The sequence below is a fragment of the Phalaenopsis equestris genome, unplaced genomic scaffold (genome assembly GCF_001263595.1).
Source record: "Phalaenopsis equestris unplaced genomic scaffold, ASM126359v1 Scaffold000455, whole genome shotgun sequence".
Taxonomy (NCBI): Eukaryota; Viridiplantae; Streptophyta; class Magnoliopsida; order Asparagales; family Orchidaceae; genus Phalaenopsis; species Phalaenopsis equestris.
Window position 1 is genome coordinate 124,278 of NW_018164896.1, and position 24,645 is coordinate 148,922.

The 24,645-nt window shown below is 32.8% G+C and overlaps 1 protein-coding gene across 1 annotated transcript in view; it reads left to right on the top strand.

Moving 5' to 3' along the window:
• Positions 1-1,331: 1,331 nt before the first annotated feature.
• Positions 1,332-24,645, top strand: part of LOC110027861 (esterase AGAP003155-like) — a 67,508-nt gene continuing 44,194 nt past the window's right edge. The window contains exons 1-2 of the mRNA XM_020729475.1: positions 1,332-1,445; positions 15,244-15,412. Coding sequence (XP_020585134.1) covers positions 1,332-1,445; positions 15,244-15,412 — 283 coding nt within the window. The remainder of the gene's footprint in view (positions 1,446-15,243; positions 15,413-24,645) is intronic.

Here is a 24,645-nt window from a genome sequence, read left to right on the forward strand (position 1 = left end):
CCCCCCCCGCCCCCCCCCCACCCCCCCCCTACCCCCCAGCCTACTAAACCTCCCCCCCCCGGCGCTTTCCTCTGTCACCACCCCCAATCTAATCCTTGCCCCCACGCCTACCTTCACCCTTACTGCAGTGGGGTTGAGTGCATCAGAGGCCAACACTAGCTTTACCTGGTAGGAGCCCATATGCAGTAGCTATCACATCGAGCCTGTTGACAATGCATAAGTTTTTTTTTTTAAGTTATGTCAGTGATCTATTTATTTTTTCAAACGAATATAGAACTAAAAAAATTTTGTTTTAAGGTTCTACCCCTGACCCAGACTATTCATGCAATTCGAGATATTATTCAGAGCAAGTACGACTCAACATACTTATCGTGGAAGGAGATTCTGATGGTCATTCGAGATATTTGGTTTTAGGAGTTTGCGGTAAGTATCATTCAAAAATAACTTAAAATTATTTTTAATTATTTAACAATTGAACATAATCCCTGTAATATTTACAAAAATTATTCTCTCAGTGCTTTGAGCACAAGGTGCACATCTGGCGCAACTTCGAGCGTAAGGGCTGTGATCTCCTCCGAGACATGTTTAATGTATCTGAAAATTGCGACAATGTAATCTATGGCTTGAAGATGATACTTTTGCGACGGTGATTTGGGCATGGGATTTTTTGGACTATGAGAAGAAGATGGAGTGGGCAAATTAGAATAGGCGATCAGACTATGGTGGCATTGAGCCCTCCAAGCACACTAGTAAAGTGCAACCACCTACAAAATACAAATGGAGGTTGATAAGATTTCATTTATTTTATAAGATTTTCTATAGTTAGAATATGTATTCTAGCTATTTTATTTTAGGATCAGACTGTGGAAATTGGACGAGAGCTCTCTCCGTTGATGTACATGAGCTCACCCACTGAAAGCAGTCTGACCTATCTAGGATCGACAATAGATCTCGTATGCTCCAAGTAATTGATGAGCTAAACTAGTTTGATGTTAATACATGTTAGCTCTAACTAAATATAACTACTTTTGTTTGCAAGAGAGATTCCAACAGCTGAAGGAGAGTCGAACCCAGGTGTCGGAAGTTATTACGATCCACAAGCTTGATCCTTTTGAGTACGACTTGTGGAGGGAGGCTGCTAAAGGGAAGTCGAAGTGTGAACTCTACGGGCTCTGGTCCCAGGGGTTTAATTGCAATGCTCACCTTTCACCAGTGCATCTGCAACTTCTAACTTTATCGCATAGGAAGAGGAGATCTCCAGATGTGTTGTGACATTCTTTGTCGAGATGGAGGCTCGCTTCTCTTAGACGAGGTCGAAGCTAGAGACCAATATGGAGGGCAAGCTAAAAGCTAAGTTGGATTTCTTCCTGCAGCGGATGAGGGAGCGAGGCAAGGCAGAGGCGGTATTGGAGGAGGAGAAAGTGGCGGAGGATGATGAAGATGAGGTTGGCGAGATGGAGGAGGATGATTAGGAGGGGCATTTTCTTTCTTTTTTATGCTTATGTACATTTGGAGATATGTTTTTTTCTGTGAACAGTGATATATATATTTTAGAGTAAATGCATTTTATTTATTTCATTATTTATTTGGATAATTTACTGTTTGACAACAATGTTATTTCTTTTTATGCATGGAATTGCATATTAAATATTGTGATAATAGGTGGTGATATAAACACAAAAGAAAGAAATTTTTTTATGCTACAGGTTTCTGACGGTTTACCGCTGGGTTTTATGACGGTTCCAAACTTATTCGTAGGCAAAACCAACGGCTAGTAGATGGACATTTTAACAATGCTTAACGGACATATAACTGACAATATAAGGTGTGTCACACAAAAACGACGGGCACGACACTTTTCCAGCAATTAACTCTTCAGTTACATAAAACGATGCATAAAAGATGCTTAACTGATGATTTTACTTGAGTCAAAAAACCAATGGGTGCGACACTTTTAAAAAAGTTAATCCATCGGTTAGAAAAAATGACACATAAACGAAGCTTAACCAACAGTTTTGCCTGCGTCAAAAACTAAGTGTTTGACACTTTTCTAACGTATATGTCATGGCTATTACTGATGACAAAACTGTCAGTTATACGAATTGACGAATGCCGACAATTTGAATTTTCTCAAAAAAAAAAAACTACGGCATCAAATTGCTACGGCATCAAATTGTCGGATATTGTCGGATAATTTTCAATACTTTTATAGCGTCAGAAAATCGGTCGGTTTTGGAATTAATGACCAGCGTCTTACCTACGACCTTAAAACAGTCGATATACCGTCAGTAACTTTAAAAGAGACGGTTTTTCTTATCATAATCGACGGATTGTGGTTGACAAAAAGCCTAAATTCTATTAGTAAACTTACAACCTTGCCATAAATGAATAGTGTCCCAATTGGTAGTTTTCATAATTTAATAGTTTTTTAGAAGAACATTTTTGTAGATTTTAAAACACACATTTCTCAAGGCACACTTCATTTTTGCAAAAACATACATTTAACTGTCGTAGAATTCCGATGTACTTAAGTTTGGAAACGTAGGATAAGTGACAGAGTATAGGTTGGTATTAAGATTTGTTAATTGAACTGTCTTCTATGGGTTTTTATTGTGATTTGCATGAATGTGTTATCTTTAAAGTATATGAAAATATTTTATATAAGCCATTGATTTTGCCTTCTATCTATTAGCATAGAGGAATCACGGATCTGGTGGCGATATAGGATATTCTAGACTTTAATTGTATATTTGTAAGTTATGCATCTCTCTCTTAACTCTCAATTAAGTGCTCAAGTGGACTCTCGTATACATATTACATGATTATAAATATTTTGATTAGTCGATATATTGCCCCATTTGTATTTATAGTTGAGCTAGTGTGTTTCACCGTGGGTTGCATTCAAGCTTTTTGAGAGTCCCCTGTAACTTAAGTGCAGGTTCTATTTAATTCCCCATTTACTTTTATAGGTGAACTACTGAGTTTGCTTTAGGTTTCTCTTGAGCTCATTGACCAGTCTTCGAGTCCCTTAAACCTGAGAGATTTCATATTGGGGTCTTAAAATTCATCGTATCTCTGTTATTACAAAAGTGACGCAAATCTGATGGCATGTGATTTTAATCGGAGTGGGTTTCACAGTGCATGAACACTTTCCTCATGAATTCCTTATTAACAAAGGGGTATATGGTTGGTTAAATCTACAATGGATTCAAACCTCCCTTCATCTTTTAGAAGCGTTGGGTAAATTTTGGTGTTACACTTATTACGGGGAAAGTTTTGTTTGCAGTTCAATTAGTTTTCAAGTCCCCACCCCCCCGCTGCTTAGCTTGCTTAGCAATTTTTTGTTGTCAATTTTTTTTTTCTTTTTTTTTCTTTTTTTTTTCTTTTTAAACCCATTTTCAGCCTTAGATCTTGATAGCATTTCCGCAACTTTTTGACGTCATTCTCATAATGAACGTTACATAAAGAAAGTTAGGCCTAACCATCATGTCAAGAAAGACTTGTATGGCCTGAATATGATAGTCGAAACATTTAAAGCCATCGATGCCAAAGATGTGCATATGCTACGTGCAAGGTGAGCCACAAAATAATAATAGAATTTATTATGTAATTTTTTTGCAATATTTTGACAGCCTCCCACCATCATCCTTACGAGGGGGCTGCTTTGAGAATATGGGCTTAACCACCATGCCAAGAAGGACATGCATGGTCGGTGTCTTGAGCTATCGTGGGCAAAAAAGTTATGCATGGGGTATCTGAAAGCAGAATTTGCATATGCCCTCATTGTGTCGTGAGCATCGTCAAATTCTCTCATCATGCTAAAAAAAACATGCACCAGTTCACCCATGGGGACACATCGCAAAGCATGTTATAATAGGTTTATCACACCGTTGATTTGTGAGTGTCGCCAAATTACCTTCACAATGAAAGAAAAACAAGCATGAATTTGTTCGTGGCAGACATGTTGCAAATGGGTTGCGTGAGTGTTGTATATGAATTTCTTTTGCTATGAGAAACATCCAAGTATTCCACTTATTACGCTAATTAAACACACCCCATATGCATATAGAGTTTTAATGCACATTTTTACATTTTTGGATGTGAAATGCAATCATCAAATTCCTGGCATAGATTTTTTAAGACGATAAAGCTTTTGAACATTTTTTTTCTCTTCCCCTCTATCTCACTTCCTCCCTTCTATTCAAGAAAATATTACCTGCTGAGTCCAGATGTTACTTTACGTCTGGACTTCAATCTAAAATTAGATTCTTTACATATTTTATTCACTATAGCAGAGTTGTAAGTTTCTAAAATATATAATTTGAATGTAAGGGTTCATAGCATGACATAAACACATGATTGTACTGAAGAAAAAATTCAGATACAACCATATTATACTGAGCAAAATATATAAATAATCCTTAAATCCGCTATAATGAGGACAAAAATAGTTTTAAAATACACGATTTGAAAGTAAGAGTTCATAACATGACATAAACACAATTTTACTAAAAAAAAATCTCAAATACAATCATTTTGTACTGAACAAAACTTATATATAATCTTTAAATTTGCTATAACGAGAACAAAAATGGTTCAAAAATAATGATTTGAAAGTAAGGGTTCATAGCATGACATAAAACACATGTTAACTCTTATATGTTTAGTACAACACGATTGTATTTGAGATTTTTCTTCAGTAAAACTATATTTTATGTAATGTTATGAACTCTTACATTCAAATCATGTATTTTAAAATTATTTGTGTTCTCGTTATCGCAGATTTAAGGATTATTTACATATTTTGCTCAGTACAACACAATTATATCGTAATTTTTTTTCTTCAATACAATCATATGCTCATGTCATACTATGAAATCATATATTTTAGAATCTTATAAGTGTGTTGTAGTGAATAAAATACGTAAATAATGTAATTTTATATTAGAGCGAGACTCTTTGTCCGTACTCCACACTAATAATTTCTCCTTTTTACTATTTATTTCTCATTTTTACCTCTCGGGTAAGAGGAGTTCGGGGTTGCGGGAAGAGGGAGGTGATCTTGGTTTGGGTCGTCGGAGGGCATCAACCGGATTAGGATCGCCGGCAGGAGAAAAGGTAGAATTTCGAAAGTGGAAAGCATCCTGGGACTTGCTGAGGAGAAAAAGTGATTGAATTGGTGAGAATTGTTGGTGAAAGCAAGGAGTTGATCGCCGACTTTTTCAGATTGCCCAACATGTGAAAGAAGCGGCGGCAGGTGGGTCCTCTCACATGCTAGAGAATAGGGTGATTTGGATTTGCGTGGACCCATTTCGGTTCGTGGTTTTGAAAGAAGCCGGTCGGAGAGGGTACTCTAGCGAAGGAAGTTGATGAGGATATGGGAGGGGTTGCGTTAATTTTGTAGGAAAGGGAACAATGCGAGAGGCATCATGAAAATGTGTTAGAGAGAGAGAGAGAGAGGGGAGAGTGAAAATGGTTGATGTTGCCTCAGACGCGTGGCTTGCGAGGAGAGGAAGACCTGAGCTGCCAGAGGAAGCCTGCCGGCGGAAAAGTTGCGAGCAGGGTGGTTTCTGTGAGATGGTGTGGTTGCCCTTGCGTGAAACAGAAATGTGGAAGAATGCCCGGAGATTGTGGTAGCATTGGAGAGAGGCGTGTTGGCTACAAAAATATCATATGAGTAGTGCACGGGGAAGGGAACACAAATTACAACTCAAGGAGAACCTAGAAAGCACCACTAACAAGCAAACATTAACCGATAAAATTAATAAAAACAAGATTCAAATAACACTCATTCTGCAACAAAAACAAATGAACTCTAACAATACTCCAACAGCAACATAACTCTAACGACACACCAGCATCACTCTACAGCAACATAACTCTAACGACACTCTAATAACAACAGTAATCTCAATGGTAGATAGGCCCTGCAAAGAAAAAGAATAGAGAGAGCGGCACAATACCAGAGAACCAACAAAAAAAAAACGAAACGCGAAGATAAAAAACCAAAGAAGATAAAGCAAAAACCAAAGAAAAATAAGAGGGAAAACTAACTATAAGAAATCAGAAATAACCTGCAAAATAAATTTAAAATTAAATCCTAAACTTTTAATATATAATAACATATTCAGAAACTAGTTGAATTATAATTACGGTTGGTATTCATCAATGCTCAATATCAAACTATATAATTCGCTTATAACACCATGATGTTTTAAGATTGTACATGAAAGGGTGTATTTCAGTTCAACAAAAATAGTTTTGATGATATTTTTTATTTGATGAGATCGTGGTGATTTGCATGTAAATATGAATGCTTGTTACCCAAACTTTGCATCTACCTTATATACTGCTCTATCTATCTAGACAAAATTCAATGATAACTTATTATTGAAAATCCTATATAATTTTTATAAGATAAGCATTAATGTTGATGTGAGGAAGAAACTAAATTAAGATAGATCTATCTTAGGTGAGTCCATTATATACATAATTTCCTCTTGAAAGAACTAATTACTTTTATCATTGACGTATTTATCCTTTATTCTCTTAGAAAATAAATTATGGGGAAACACAAAGAAGGCGGTGTGTCCACGTCATCAAAGATTGAAATTATTTTACTTTATTGTGGCTTATGCATAAATGAAATTGAGCCGGCTAATAGAACTACTTCCCATTTTAATAAATAAGGTTGAGAGAATCTTGTCAAAACTCTCATTGAGTGTACTAGTAGGATGCATGGCCGTGCAAAATAAAAAAATTAATCGAATCAATTTTAAAAAAAGAGTGAAAGTTGTGGAAAGATTTACTACGGGGTGAGACCGGAATAAGAGGGGATTCATTGAAAAAAATGGTAAAAGGTTCAAATAAGTGGCGGAATGAGAAAATACAAGTATACTTTATATTTAATTCATAAAAATTTTTTAGTATATGTGTCAATATTAGACTTTGAATGTTACTTTTGTAGGTTAATCTTGTATTGAATAATTTTTTTTATAACAAAATAATGCTCAAGTTGGAAGAGAAATTAGGCATAATGTTTGGCCGTATGGTAGCAAGTGGGGAGAACATTTGACTGACAAGCTTGGGTATGTTGTCTTCTGAACTATGAGAGGAAACAATAGACTTATCAGCTGCAAAAATAATTCATGAGGATGATCCTAATATTGAAAATGCTCAAGGACTTTAAATTTGTGTTCGATTAATCGACATTTTTCAAATAAGAGAAAATAAAAAAAATAAAAGTAGAACGGTAGAAATTTTCTCAAAAATCAAATTGAGGCATTAGTTCAAGCTTCCACATGTATTAGTGAAGCTAAATATACACTGAATGCTTCAAGAAACTCTGTTACTATATGTATTGTACTGGAAGAGTTAGCTAACATATCAAATAACCAATGATATTGAGTTTTACGACTTTGCTCTAGAGCAAATGAAGGATAATGATGAAAGAGAGATTTCTAAGAACATTCACGAGGATGAAAAAATAAAATGGCTCAAAAGAAGATACTACAGGAGTTCATCTTTATTCAATATTACAATAATTTATTTAGTTATTACACACTAGATAGTTTGATTTCAAAGGCATTAACTACTTACATGAATTACATTTTTGAAAATAAACCATCTATATTTTTCTTTCAAATTATAGAAGTTTCATCGACTATGACATTTTTTTGTGTTTTGATTTATGGAGTTGAGTTATATTTCGTATACTCATATGAGTGCTACTATATTTTACCAATATTATAAATTAATTCATGTAATCATTATTTATATTCTAATTTTTATTTTTTCTTTTCTTTATTGTAATGGTCATATTTCTCCTTTTATATTCTACAAATTAGTTGCATTTCAATTTTTTCTTATAAATGAATATAATGATTGAAGATGAGTCAGTCAATGAAAGTGATGATTACGACGAGGAATGTATCTCAAATAATGAGCTAATAGGAGATGCTCAAATGACAAATGTAAATAACATAATAGCATGTAGGCTCACTTATTATCATGCACAATATATGAATAAGAGTTGATGCTTGACATCAACTCAAACTAGGGATAAATTGATGAGATTTTACGTGGACATCCTGTGAAATTTCAAAATATGTTCAAATATCACTAATAATATTTATAGAGTTACGTTAAGCATGAATCATTTTATGGCTTATTTGGATCACGAAGAACAATGTCTAGAGAAGTACTTGCAATTACATTATATATCATGGGGTAAATTGAATTTATGAGAGCAACATCACATATCCTTATTGAGACCAGCATATATTGAATTTTGTAATATTTCCTCTGAAACTCGTCAAATTGCATGTTATATGACATATTTCAAAGATTGTATTGGGGTTGCTGACGACACACATTTTCATGCTCGTATCCTTATTGAGGATCAAACAGACATAGGGCGACATTAATCTCAACACAAAATGTAAATGATGTAACTAGTTTTATTATGTGATTCATATTTGTTGCACCAGGATGGGAGGGTTCAACTCATGACACGAGTATTTTTAAAAATATTGTAACTAAAATAAAAGACAATTTTCCTTTGCCACCAGCACGTATAATAAATGTTGAACAACAAATATTAATTTTTTTTTTATTTTTAATTTACTAGTTGTTCAATTTATATTTTTGATGTATAGTAAAATTTTATTTAGTATATGTTGGGTATCCACTACAAAGAGGATATACTAAACCATATATCGGAACAAGATATCAATTACCACGTTTTCATTGTAAAGGTCTGCTTATTAGAGGTCAACATGAGATATTTAATAGAACACATTCTTCTCTTCGTAATGTTATGGAATGTGCAGTTGGCGCATGAATAAAAAAATGGGAGAATCTTAGTGATATGCCTAATTAATCTTTCAAAAAATAAAGCCTAATTGTTGTTGTAATGATGGATCTACATAACTACATACTTAAACATCAATCACAAATGGAACCAGGGTTTGACGAGTGTGATGTTGATGACCAATTTATTCATCCAAAGGCACATTAAGATAGAGTAGTAGACCATATTGATGAAACAATGCGTAGTAATACTAACTCAAATGTGGTTGAAGGGGAAGGTGCCGAAGATATGATTCAACTCAGAGACAATATCGCCACTCAGTTATATAATTCATATTTATAATGTACATGTTTAAATAAAAACCTACATGTACATTATAAATATGATTTATATAACCGGGTGGCAATACTATCTCTGAGTTGAATCAAATATTCGACGCCTTCCTCATCCGCCACATCTGAGTGCGTACTGATGTGCATTATTTCATCAATATAATCTCCTACTCTACTTCATGTGCCTTTGGATGAATAAATTGGGCATAAACATCACATTCCTCAAACTCTGAATCAATTCATGATTGATGCCTACGTATTTAGTTATTTAGAGCCATCAATGCAACCACAATTAGGCTTTGTTCTTTAAAAGAGTAATTAGGCATATCTCTAAGAATCTTCATTTTTTCTTCCATGCACCTAGCACAAAGAGAAGAATGTGTTATATTAAATATCTCACGTTGACCCTAATAGGTCGACTTCCACGTTAGAAATCTGGCGTGTGATATCATGTTTTAGGATATGATCTAATATACCTTCTTTTTAGTGGATAACTGATCCCCGATAACTGCTTATATGCAACAGTATAACAATAATTATGATTATATTTTTCACTTATATTTCCTTATTTCGCAACAAAACCAAAAACTTGATCCTGAAGAAAAATAAGAATTTAACTTTTAATTTAAATATATTGGGATACTACGCAAATATACGTATCGTTATCAAGTAATATAGGATTTTTTGATTAAGACCTGAATATCGAACCCACGGGGAAGATATGCAATATGCACTTTTTGGAAACTTTCTATTTTTAAGAGAGATAATTATTTAAACTAAAGACATTTTCGCAGTAAAGAAAGTTTAAATATTTTTGGTAATTTTAATATTTTGACAAAAACAGAACAAACTTAAAAAGATAACTTGAGTTTTTGTAGAAGAAAAGCACTTAAATATGAAAATATCTTTCTCCTTATCATGAATCAGTGTATCGGAATTCTGTTGTGAAAGTATACATACTGTGTTGTGCCAAATAGGAGCAATAATATTTTTTACTCTTACTAAAGATGCTATAAAGAACATTAGCTAATTTAAAGTTTGAATAGTTCTGAAGATCGGTTAGGCAGGGAAGATACTAGCTCTCACTCTAGATTTCCTTCGATTCCCTCCACCTAGGGGCTAACTTCTCGTATCAGAATCTAAGACAATAAACCAAGTTGGGGGCTTTAACCTGTCACTTTAAACTCTTCTAACTCTACACCCTTCAATGAATATTTCTCTATTTATTTGCACTCAATCATATGAATTACATTCTCATTCATACAACCTCATGTGATTCTTTCCAATTGTTGACTGAGACAATACCAGCCCGGTTTTTTCATGTTCTCAGAATAAATTTTAACATCTGGATTGGCCAAATCAAGAAGTAAATGAAGTACATGGATTTAAATCATCACAACTTCTTAAAATAAAATCACACTTTAGTTTAAAAGTAAAAATCATTGTCAAACCAACAACAAGTCTCAATTAAAACAAAAAGTAGTCTAAAACAAAAGATAAAAACTTATCTCAAGTCCTCCACGAAGCTCTTGAAGTTTCTTTGAATCTCTTCTCTTTTAAAACACCCTCAATATAAAACTAAAATAAAAAAAGGATAAATATGTGGTGTCTGAAAATCTCTCCAACTAACTCCCCAATTTTTGAACTTTCAAAACTTTCCTAGTACTTTCGGGACCTCTTTCAAAGTTCCAATCTTCCTTCTTTTATAATTCTCCAAAAGGTGCATTGGTATCTCTTCAAAATGTATCTTGATTCGATGTATTTCCCCAAGAGATGCATCCTTTCGCAATAATTTTTTTTCCATGGTGGTTGTAACCACCTATTAAGCCAATAGGTTCCTGAAAAACCTCTTCAAAATTCGCAAAAACTGAATTTACTCATCCAATAACTGCCACTGGCACTTGAGCGCGGGGCCTCTGGTGCTTAGGTGCGGACTTCTCTGTTTACCCTACGCTTAAGCGCCGGATTTGGTGCTTAGGCGCCAAAACACTTTTGCACATTTTTCACATATTTGCTCCAAATTTGATCCTAAATAATTTGATCCTTTTTCACTCCTTTAAGCATTTTTCACTTTTTTAACTGTACCTGAAAGAAAATTACAAAAATACATTCTATTAAAGCGCAATATCTCAAAAATAGGTATAAAAATGTGTCTAAAAATACTATATATTTTAGGCGTATCAATACCCAACTTTTACTAAATAAAATTTTCCAGTACATTAAAAATATTAATAGAATATTTCATGTTTAACATGTAGTATACTTGTTAATCGCGTAAGAAAATATTGTTCTTTAGATCAGTCACAATACTTTTAAAATTAGACGTGTCATGAGTTGAAACCTCCCATCCTGATGCAACAAATGTGAATCACATATTAAAATCAGTTGTAGCTATTATATTTTGTGTTGGAGAATTATGTCACCCTATGTAAGTTATCTAATCCTTAACGGGGATGCGAGCATAAATATATGTACCGTCAATTACCCCAATGCATTCTTTGAAATATGGCATATAATGTGCATCCCCAAGAATTGCATAGGGAATATTACGAAATTTAATATGTTGATCTTAAGATATCCATTGAAAGCTTAATTAATGCTTGAAGATTGATAGAAGATTATCTAGTTATTGCTTCCGTTGGGTGTTTAAAATGTTCACATGTTGCTCTAATTGATTTATTTTGTCCCATGATATGTAATATAATTTCAAGTACTTCTCTAGACGTTGTACTTAGTGATCTAGATAAATCATAAGATGATTCAAGCAATTGAAGTAAGTTTATAAATATTATTTGTAACATTATGAACATATTTTGAAATCTCACAGGATGTTCATGTAAAAGCTCATGTATCCATTTATCCCTAGTTTGAGTTGATTTCAAACATGGACTCTTATTCTTATATTGTGCATGGCAATAAGTGAGTGTATGTTATTGTGTTATTTAAAATTATTATTTGAGTCTTCCCTATTAGCTCATTATTTGAGATACATTCCTCATCGTAATCATCAACTTCTTTATCTGACACCTCTTTAATTGTTATAGTCATCTATATGAAAAAAAAATTGAAACACAGCTAATTCATTTATGATAAAAGGAGAAATACGTCCATTACAATAAAGTAAGGAAATAATAAAATTAGAAAATAAACAAGGATTACATGAAATCATAATCTATAAGATTTGCTAAATATACTAGCACTCATATGAGTATAAGAAATATAAATCATTAACATAAATTCAAGCATGAACAAAAATATCGTATTCAATGAAACTTCTACAATTTTGAAGAAAAATATACTTAGTTTATTTTCGGAAATGTAATTCATGTAATTAGTTATTGCTTTAGAAATCAAACTACATAGTGTGTGTTAACAAAATAAATCATTGTAATGTTGAATTAATATAAACTCTTGTGGTATTTCTTCTGAGTTAACCCATTTTTTCATCCTTGTGAATGTGCATGAAAATCACTCTTTTATCTTTATCCTTCATGAGCTTTAGAGCAAAGTCCTAAAACTCAATATTATTGGTATATCTAATATGTTAACTAACTCCTCCACCGCATCACTTATTGCAAAATATTTTCTTGAAGCATTTGGTGTAGATATAGCTTCACGAACATATGTGGAAACTTGAACTAATGCCTCAATTTAATTTTCAAGAAAATTTCTACCACTCGACTTTTGTTTTTTTATACTTTCTCTTATTTGATTATTGTATATCAATTGAAAACAAAATTTGAATTCCTTGTGCCTTTGCAATAGTAGGATTATTTTCATAAATTTCCTTCGCAGCTAATAAGTCTGCTGTCTCCTCTCATAGCTCAAAAGATAGCATTCCCGTGCTTGGTAGCCAAAAGTTCTCCCCGGTTCTACTATACTACTAATTATTATGTCAAAATTTTCTTCCAACCCGAGCGTTATTCCATTATAACAAAAAAGTTTCACTGCGGGATTAACCTACATTAAGAGTGAATGTGCAATATTGACACATAATATTTAAAATCATTTATGAAGTAAATACAGAATATACCTGCATTTTCTCATTCCACTACACATTTGAAGTTTTTACTGTTATTTTCAATGGATTTCATCCTATGCCGGTTTCATTTCATAGTAAATCTTTCCACAGCTTTCACTTTTTTTAAGTTGATCCAATTTATTTTTTAATTTTGCGCGGTCATATGTCCTACCAGCACGTTCATTGTAATTTTTAACAAGATTTTCCGACCTTATTAAAATGGGATGTGGGTCTATTACCCAATTCCGTTTCATTAATGCATAAGTCACAGTAAAGTAAAGTAATTTTAATCTCCCATATTGTAGGCACACCATCTTTTTTTTCCTTCCCTATGATTTATTTTTTAAGAGAAGAAAAGATAAATACGTTAACGATACAAGTAATTAGTTCTTTCGAGAGGAAACTATATATGTAATGGACTCACCTAAGATAGATCTATCTTAATTGAGTTACGTCATCACATCAACATTAATAATACAAATTTTGTCCAAACTTGTAAAGGAGTACATAAGATATAAGATAATTTTGGGTGACAAGCATTCATATTTACATGCAAACCAGTAAAATCTTATCAAATAAAAAAAAATCATCAAAACTATCTCTGTTGAAGTGAAATACACCTTTCCTTATACAACTTGAAAACATCGATGTGTTGTATTGGGTGGTACATATAGAGAAACATAAAATTATGTGGTACGTGTGTCAAATTACCTAAGAAAATTAAATCTACAATTATTTTTTTATTGATTTGCATGTAATATATATATGTCTCGATGAACGTTGTTGTTTGTGTAAGCAAACGGGAAATCTCACTAGTTTATATAATCTTTACATTAACAAGCAAGAAGAAATACATCTATATAATTATCAAACTATTTATACACAAAAGATTAGTACGTTTGAAGATTTAGAATAAAAACTCACATATTCTTGTAGAAAGTGCATGAAGAATATCTCTTAAACATTATATATTTATCTTATAGTGACAATTTCGAACTATGAAGGAGAAATTGAATAAGGATGCTACATTTGCAAATAATGATAATTACATAAAGACCACCCGAAACATTGATATTTTCAAATTAATTATGCAGGTGAATTTTTTGAACTACTGAACTGATGTATTTAGCCTTCCACCATCAAACTATTGAAATTTTGATAACAATAAAAAATATGGGTTGTGATTTTATCATGAATTTTTATATTTTAGTGAGACTGTGGTTGATTTGTAAATTGAAAGTTTTGGGTGGTTTGTATGTGATTGCTCCTTGTAAATAACAAGTTTTGGGGTTCTATGCATGTCATTGATCTAATTAAATAAAAATGAATGAAAGAAGCTGCTTCATTTTGTAAAAACCAAAGTTTCTGGTGCTAAATCTAGAAGAATTTAAGGATTAGTTGGATCGCAAGGAACGCGAAGAAGTGATTAAATCCAAGTTGAAATAGGGAAGACGGTGATAGCTTTGTTCCAGCTCCTTATTGCATTTGAGGGGGCAGCAATGCTGGCAAGGAATCGACTATCTGAGCGGCCAACAAGTAAGAGCATCGGCGACAAGAATGTCAATCATATGATGATGAGAAAACTGAAAGCAATCACAGTGACAGAGAAAACCTGAAATAGCAATAGCCATAGGGAATGGAGAGACAGAGCGTTGGAATGGAAAAACTTTTAGGATTTGACAAAGGTTAAAAATTTGTGGAATAAGCTTCACTTCTATTTATCACATTTACTTGACTTGATAAAAACTCAAATACTCCACTACTATTTATGCTAGTGACACATCCTAAATTAATGACTAAGATTGTGTCATTACAATTCTAATCTAATGGTTACAAATAATTTCATATCTCCCACACAATAACTACCACACCTACCACACAATAATTTTATATATACCAAACATTCTAGAATAAGCTTCTAAATGAGACATGTTTCTAGAAATTAAGCTCTTATTGAGTTTTATTTAAACAACTAAAATCAAATTTATATTTCAACACGGGAAACCTAATGACTCTGTGAGGGAAGCGAATTCGAATGATAAAATTTGACTCTTTACTTATCTAATGCGGAACATCAGTCTGATAGCTTCGGCCTCGTGGCCTTCAAAATTTCGCCATTGAGGACTGTGGTGGACGTGGAGTTCGGCGTGGGATCTCCTCCAAACGACTTTCTCCACTTTATTGACATCGCGATGGAGCTTTGTCGTGCCTGCATGCGAGGCCTTATTTTGATTTACGTTGAACGAGGCATATATAAAAAAAAAGGAACTTACGTACCACTCAATTCCTATGTATTTACATATCTACTGCCTAAATATTAATTTTTAAATATATATCACATTACCTATGCCTGAATAGATGATTTCTCTCACTTTCTAAATAATAAAATGATGATGCTTTTGATGTGATATAAGAAAGATTTGAATGATAAAAATGTAGAAGGTAAAGTATCGGCGTGAGATTCGTAATTACATAAGTTTTGGGTGGTATGTATGTAAACGCACGCCCCATAAGAAAATTCAACTTTGATTTATGATTATAAAATATCGCCAGACACCGCCAGTTCAACTTCTGTGGAATTTTAGCGATTCTGAAAAGCTGATTCTTTGGTTGCGTCGTCCTCCATAAAGTTTCTAAGAGACCAATCTTCTTCAACCATTAAACAGATTAAATGACCTGGCGGTGTTAAAAAAAACAATAATGAAAAAAATAAAAATATATATCAATGATGATAATTTTTCTTAGGATGAATTTTATCTATAAAAAAGGCAAGAATTTAATCATTAAGAGGTGTGCCCTCTCAGAAGAATTTAAAAATGGTTAGTAAATATCATAAATCTGTATAGGAGGAAATTTCAGAGGATACAAAATAACATCTAAAATTTTACAATCTAATTTGTATTAGCATACCATATTTAAAATTGTTAATAAATATGTTAATAAAATTCTCTCTTTCAGCTATATTAAATATCGTTTTATATTGGTTACACATCTTAACATATACATATATATATATATACATATATATATATATATATATATATTACCAAATTTATTCGCATATTTGTAATTATCAAAACCACCTCATCAAACATGGAGACTTATGAGGTCAATAATTTTCTTTTGATGCTAATAAATCTTGGTTGGACATCAAAAAAAGAGATTTTTTTTTTTGATTTTTTTTAAGAAATAAAAAGTACAAGCTATTAAAATTTTTTGAAATAGTTTACATAATTTAGTCATGAATTAATCTAATCTAGAAAAATAATTGAATTATGTGAGCATCATCAATATAAATAACTATGTATGAGCCTTAAAATATTAGCAATCATCCCAATTGTCAAGTAGGTTAAGCATTTAACTGCAAGGAAATATTCCAGATGTAAACAATTATTGAGGAACAAGAGACTAAGAGTTTTATAAAGCAAGTAGTTAAAACAAAAGGTGATATGGGTATCATTCTCCCAAAAATGATAGAAATGTATACTAGGATTGTTCAACAAGATATGCATAGGGTAGGAAACTTGAACCTAGCCAATAATGTCAAGCCCGATTTACCTTTCATAACAGTTTATCTAACTGCTCCTGCTAGTGTGCTTGGTGTACTTGAGTCGTCTAAAAGGAGATTCTTGTGAAAATTGCAACTTATAGAATCCTTGTCTGAGATTGTACAATAAACTGATTGATCGAATTGCTTAGATTGCAATTATTTAATATCGATTGGAAGTAATTGCACAATAGAGAATGGAGGATATCATGAATGAAGCCAATACAATTTATTAAAGCATTGACTTAACTAATGAATAGACCAGTAATCTGGTACAACAAAATCAAACTATGAGGGCTTGTGCAGCTCTCTCCATCTGGCTTAGTTCGGACATATTAACCATAGAGTGAGCATAGAATGAGATTAATGAGTCTGACTTCATAAATTTATGATATCTTTCTGTTATATTTTTTCACAAGTTATAATATTCATTCATAAATGAAAATTGTAAGGAAGAGACTCTCTAACGACGACCCGACGACGATGATCTAGTGGGAGCGATGGTGGTGGCAAAGCAACAGTTGCCTGATAACATTGGCGACCAGATAACTGTAGTCGAACGTGGTGGTCAAATGGCGGCCTGACAACGGCGAAGACTGTGGTGGTCAGATGGCGGCGTACCTGCAGTAGTCCGATTGCTTGATGACAGTAGTACAGCGGCGACAGTAGTCCGATGGCCCGATTGTGGTGGTCCAACAGTGATGGTGATGGTGGCTAGGCAACGGTGGTCCATCAATGGTTGCAGTTAAACGACGATGGTCAGGTGGTGGCGATGGAGGTGGTCGACAACGATGTTCTGGTGATGGTGACGACACGACGATGTTGGTCTGACAGTGACAATGGTGGAGGTCAGATGATGGCCCGATAGTGTGATCTAGAAGAGATGATGGTGATGACAATGGTGTTCTGACAGTGACAGGACAGTTGTGGTCTAGTGGTAACAGCAGTGGTGGTCGGACAATATTGGTGAGGCGGTGGCGGATCAGGCCAGACAATTGTGTTCCTTGCGGTGGGGACGGTGACTGCTTAAGCAGTAGTCCGACGACGATGGCAAATAGACAGAGATGGTTCAACTGCTACAATGGTGGTGGCCGACGGTGATAGAGCTCGAGAACCTTCAAAAGCTTGTGGCTTCTTCAGTCTTTTCCTTCATGTACAACCCTTCTTATAAAGAGAGTGGGCTTTTATTTATAAATTTTGTGAGTAGCATCCTTCATAAATATTGCATGTATTCGGATTCCGGACTATTTCATCGGACGGCCCAAAGTGATGATATGTTTTGATGTATATTTTAATGTCTTAATAATGTCAGAATTAAATGATTCAAAGCTAGTAGGATTCATCTATCGAGACGCTCAATTTGAATAAAAAATTGTTAAATTTGAAGATCACCTGCTTCCTCAAAATATATTTTAAAGTTTTTTATTATGTTTTAAGTGTATGATATGGGCTCACTTGAACTCATATCAGACCATTTTTAATATCACTTTATTTGTGTCACTGAGATACTTCATTTGATAAAAAATTGGAGTGCACGTGATTTCAAATTAATTTTGAAACTTTTTATCTAAATGTATATTGAGATTGGTTTTGATCAATATATATTTTTAGTGATATATAAAATCTATCATAAAATTAAAAGAGATGAATGACACAAAAGATAAAATATAAAATGTAAAGTTCACTCTTTTTAAAACTTCTTTTAATTATTTTCTTTTTCATATCATTTAATAAGTAATAATTAGTTAAAATTTCCTTAGTACTGAGTAGTAAACCATTTTAAAAAATTTAAGAAAAAAATTTTAATTTTATTTTTATGATAGATCAACAAATTCAAGAGAGCATTGTTAATTCAATACTAAAGAAGACTAGTTTAAAACAACACAACTGGCGCTAAAGGTCAGTTATGTCAACGATTTAAATTTCTTAATTGTTGGAGTTCAAATATTTGCTGGTTTTGCTTGAAGGAGTTTCATCATTCAACAAAGTCATTTTATTTTAACGGTCGCATTCACCAAACGGAGAAAGTCATTTGCATTCTAGATAGGTGAAAATTTGTCGTTCTTGAGATACAACTTCAAGAGATACTTAGGAGATGCTGCTTCAACAAACAAAAAATTTTCTACTCTTCGGTGTTCATGCAACAGAAAAGAACTTTACCTCTTCTCAAACAAAATCTTAATGGCACTTACATTAGCTCATCTCTAAAAGGTGTTTTTTTTCTATTTTACATCATTTTATCTTTTGCATCCCCCACAAAGATTTCCATGTGTCTGTGATCAAAATCATGCTCGTAAGGGACACTATCATTCTCTATTAGTTCTTTAATTACTATAAAAAATTAATAAATAAATCTGTAATATTTTTCTGATAAACACACAAAAAAATCTTTATTATCCAGCACAAATCTCGAGGCATGACACGGATCTCGAGATAATATTTTTAGCAAGGATATTCAAATTTTTTATAAAAACTCATTCAGAACTCCGATTTTAGAGAACTTATAGTCAAACTGACCGGCTCGATGAGAGAGACCTAATGATATCAAAGTCATTCCAATCAGGGTTAAATCAAATCTAGATCAAGTTACTAAAACATTCTTGGAGGATTTTTGAACACATTTGGAAGGTCAAACAGTTGCCGAATCTGACAAGTTTATAGTCGAATCAAATGTCTCGAGAAGACGAATCTAACGAGCCAAAGATTGCACAATTTCAAATCGTTAAGGCACTCGAATGTACATTAAATGTTGTTTGATCGGATGAAGCTCTTCAGACCGTCTGATCAAAATGATTCATATTCATGCATTAATGACACTCATAGCACTATAAATTGAGCCCCACCCCTTACATGAGGGAGAGACTTGAAGCTTTAGAGAGAACGAGAAGCTCTGAGTAGGAGCTTAAGTCCAGCATCATACTGACCGTCGACGACCACCGTCAATCACCATCGACCACCGTCGGTCGTCGTCTATACCCATCAATCGCAGTCAACCACTGTCGACCGTCACCGTCTATCACCACCAATCATCGTTGATCACCACCAACCAGATGTCGTCAGTCATCGTCGTAGGACATGAGCTCATCACTACAGTCCATGTGTCAACGACGACCTACGTGGTTCACAGCTCATGTAGCTCTCGACTCCAACCCACGCGGCCTATGGACGTCATTCATACTTGCCACTACAACTTATGTGGTTCACAACTCTCGTAATTGTTTACTATGATTTCTTTGGTCAATTAACGCTTATAAAACAACCATCTACAACACTCATGATGGACTACTACGTCCACAACAATCAACATTGACCCTTGCAACATGTTGTCACTAAGAATTGCAACAGATTATAGTTATGCAACTTTGTAATTTTATCTTCCCTAACTTATGAGAATGATGAACTTGTGTACTCATTATTCATATTGAATTATTTCAATTGGGCTAGACCCCGTGATTTTCCCCCCTCAAAAGATTTTTCACGTAAACATTCAAGGTGATCTCTCTTGTTTATTTCTCTTTTATTATTTGTGTGTGTTGAATTCTTGTGCAATACTAAGTCTTTACCGCCGCGAATTTTAGATCACGCATCAATTGCAATCTCAGATATTATTTGGTTGGTTTATTTATAAAGTTTTTTTATGAAAAATAAAATCATTGCATTTGCGGGTATAATGCATCTATTTTGTCCGTGTTTGGGTGCAATAACTGCACTTAAAAACTTTTTAATTATCTTGTAGTTGTATGCGGGCATTTAGTTATTGTCATTTTCTGAAATTATCGTGACAGATGTGAGATTAGGTTTATTTAATAAAATGGTTATATGTCAGCTTCCAAAGGCTGGTTTTAGTTGTTAATCGTGAGCTTTGAGAAGTATAATTTACGGTGTTTGCTGCGGCTGTATCTTTTAAAAGTGATTTGTAAGGCTACGATAAAAAAAAATATATAATTTTTTAAGAAGTTACATTGAAAATTATAAATATATATTTGTTCTAAAAAATTAGATAATAATTTTCTTAAAGCCGTCATAATTTCTTACAAATTTTTTTTAAAACAATAAAAAAATAATTCCTCAAATAAAATTATGATGATAATCTAAAGCACAAAACAGAAAGAAGGATGTCTCAAACATACATTTATGCTTAGGAATGTTCGTCAATTTTTGTAGTTAACTTTATCTTCTGCCACCCGCTCATCACCGTTGTTCCGCCAACTCTATTTCCAACAATTAGAAGGTAGTTATTTTCCTCCGTGTGGTAACTCATCTGAAAGTAACAATTTTTCATTTTCATTATCAAGAATTTATCTCAAAATTCATTGAAATGAATAAAAACTGAACCTTGTATTTTATAATTTGTGAGAAATTTGGTTAGATCTTTATATTATAATAAGAACTGAACCTTGTTTAGTGTGATTTTATATTACACTAAGCAATTTTGTTTTATTTAGAAATGTAAATGAAGTTTTTAAATATTTAAATTGATTTTGTTCAGATTTTTCTTGACAAAAATGTTTCTTGATAATTGATGTGTGCTAAAAAATTCACGACAGTATAGTAATATATTATTGTCTTAGTATAGTACAAAGATTCAACAAATTCTCAGAAGAGAAAAAAACTAGAAGTGATGACAAAAGTTTTTACGTGGAAAACCCAAAGAGGAAAAACTATGAGGTTTGCTTCAATTGTAAAAATTCACTTTAAGTTGATTATTACAGAAACTCCTTGTCTCACAGGTAGGAATGAGTTACAAAGTCCTCTAAATTATATTATTGATGTGTGGATAAACTTGTTGCAAGGAAGTGGCGGCGACCAATGCTGATTGGTTACAACCGATGAATGGTGGTTGACGGTGGTTGACGGTGGCAGGAGTAATGTTGTACTTCAGCTCTTCCAAAGCTTCAAACTCTTCTTCAAGCATTAAGTTCTCCTCCCCCCTAAAGAGAGGGATGAGGCTCTATTTATAAACTTTCAGGTACAATTAATACAGAAATATGAACTCTTTTGATCGGCGGCCTCGAGAGCATTCTTTGAGCATATGATGTTTGAACGACCTTGGGCTCGTTGGATTCTTCATGTTGAGACGTTCAATTCGACCAAAAGCTCACCAGAATCAACATCCATTTGATCTTCCAAATATGTCTGAAAGGCTTTCAAAAGCAGTTTAATGACTTGATTTGACTCAGATTAGACCAATTTTGGTATCAATGGGTCCGTCTGATTGAGCTGGTCACTTTGACTATAATTTTGTTGAAATCAAAGCTCTAGATGACTTTTAATCAAAATTTGAATATTTTTTACTCAAAAGATTGCATTGAGATCCGTGTTATGCATCAAGATGCGTGCCAGATGGTGAAAACTTGTTGATGGTCTATCAAAAACTAACTTAACTCTCAATTGCCCTAAGATTTTTCTACTAAGGAATCTACATGATACTTCTTATCTGAGTTGAATAATGCATGACAACTAGCCAAGAAAAAAGAAAATTTTTAAGCACTTGGTTATGGTAAGCCATAAAGGAGAGCTTATTAAGGCGGTGTTTGGCTACATCACAAATTTATGATAAATATGATTTAGTAAATCTGAATTTATCGAATCAATTTTGGCAGAGCAAAACTTTAAAGCCAACGATCTTAAAACAGAATGCGGGGAAATTCTGCCAAAACAAGAGAAAATTCGATTTAGCGGAACGTTGGATTTAAAGTTTAATTTTATTTTATGTCTGTCATGATTTAAGTTAAATCCATTGTTGAATTTACCTGTTAATATGCAATCAAACACCGCCTAAAACTTTCTTGATATATTTTAATCCTCTTCATAAGGGCTAGACACTCGTCATCCCTAAAGTAGAGTACATCCTAATGGATATTAAATAAACTTCCTTAGTCATTAGATCATCATTTTTCACATCAAACTACTAATACTCAATGTTTTTTTGTTAGTTTTAATATTTTTATTATATTTTTGATGAAAATATCCAAAAGTATTATAATTTGTTTGATCCTAATAGTTGTTCCCTGTCATAAACTATTTCACTTTTTTCAAAAAGGATTATTGATTGACCATAGAATTTAGTTTAATTTTTCATAACTTGTCCATCCAAAACATAGTTTGGATGTGACATATTATATCTAATGGGACCATCAAGTCTGTGAAAAATTAATGAAGTACAAATGACTATTTTTTGTATGAATTAAATAAAAATTAAATTCGAATTTAATTATCAAGCATGAAAATATTTTTATTAATCTCAAACATTATTTACTTCTTGGGCATACCCAATCTTGAAGGGCTTCTTTGTTGTACATGCTATATGGAATTGATAAAATGAAAGCTATAATTCTATCAGCGAAGTGTAGGAAATGAAGCTTTTTTAGTTCTAATCAAACGCCAGTTTAGATTGAGCATTAACCTTATTTAGACATATGAAGGAAACATTTACTAAGTTTACATATTTATTTTCTATTTACTAAACTCTTAAATTTTTTCAATGTTTTATGCACCGATTTTTCCTAATTTTATTTTAGATAAAATTTTGGCATATTATAGTAATTTTTTAGCCCTCTACTGAGTTATATTTACTCACTCTTAACTTATCTGCTTGTGTTAGTTCCCAAAACGATAAGACACGAGTTAAGTAAAAACTATTGGTTATCATTGAGAGCTCAATGTTAATATGTTGTTATTATAGATTTCTTTTTTTTATAATTATGATGATATAAATATTTTACTAATAGAAAAATTCTATCTTAATTGATGTGCAGATTTCTTTTATCATTCAGTTAGTTATATAAATGAAAATGTGTTGATATTTTTATTTATTATTCATTTGATGATTCGAAGATGACTCAGCTATTATGAATATTAAAGGTAAGGAAAATCTTTTTCTACATTGAACTTAAATAATTGATCAACTGTAATAACCTTAATATTATGCGACCTACCTCAATATGAGGGTTTATATTGAGCTGAGTTTTGATTGTAACTGCTAGAGACACTTATATTTTTTTCAATTTGAATTCCTCTAATAACCACATTATCCTTAGTTTTTTATGCCATCAATTCGAAATTTTAAGGCAAAGTATGAATATTTGTTGGCATAAAGTTAAAACCAAATTGAATTATTCTTTACAACTTGAGAAATGTAATGTAGTGATTAAGTGCAAAGTACATATACTTAGTAAAATAGCGCCGAATCATTCCTATTTACAAAATCTAGTACCCAGGTTACTTTTTGAACTACTGAGCGATGTATTTGCACGTGTCATTATCAAATCATCGAGAATTTGAGAAAAATGAAAGATATGAATTAGAATTTTATCATAAATTTTGATATTTGAGTGAGAATTCAAAAAATAGATAAAAGAGAGTGTTAAATTTCTAAATAGTAATGTTGCAGGTGCTATGCTTGTAAACAGCCCCACAAATTAACGTGGTTACTAGTTAGATTGACGCTGATATTCTAAATATCATTTAAACGCCTCAAAACAACAATAAAGTTGGGTTAAGAAGGCCCAAATACCATTAGCAATAATAAAAAAAGGTCTATTATTTCAAACATTATATTAAAGACAGCTCTTTGGTTTTATAGCAATTACCATCATGTTCTTTCAAAGCACATAAGTCATCAAGTTATTCTTTTTTTTTTCTCAAATGGCCTCATAATATCTAAATCATCTTCAAGCTATTCATTTTAAATATCAAATTATATTCAATTTACCAAGTGGAGGGATAGATAGGCCCAAAAGCACCATTCAGTCTTACCTAAATGGACCAAGATTTGCTTAATTTATTGCTATCATTATTATGATGCAAAAAAAAAAAAAAAAGAGAACAAAAATAATGCTACGCCGTCTAAGAATGACCACGAGTCTACAAATCTAAAGCAATAACTCAAAATTTAAATAATAGGGTTAATAATATCTATATCCCTATCTAT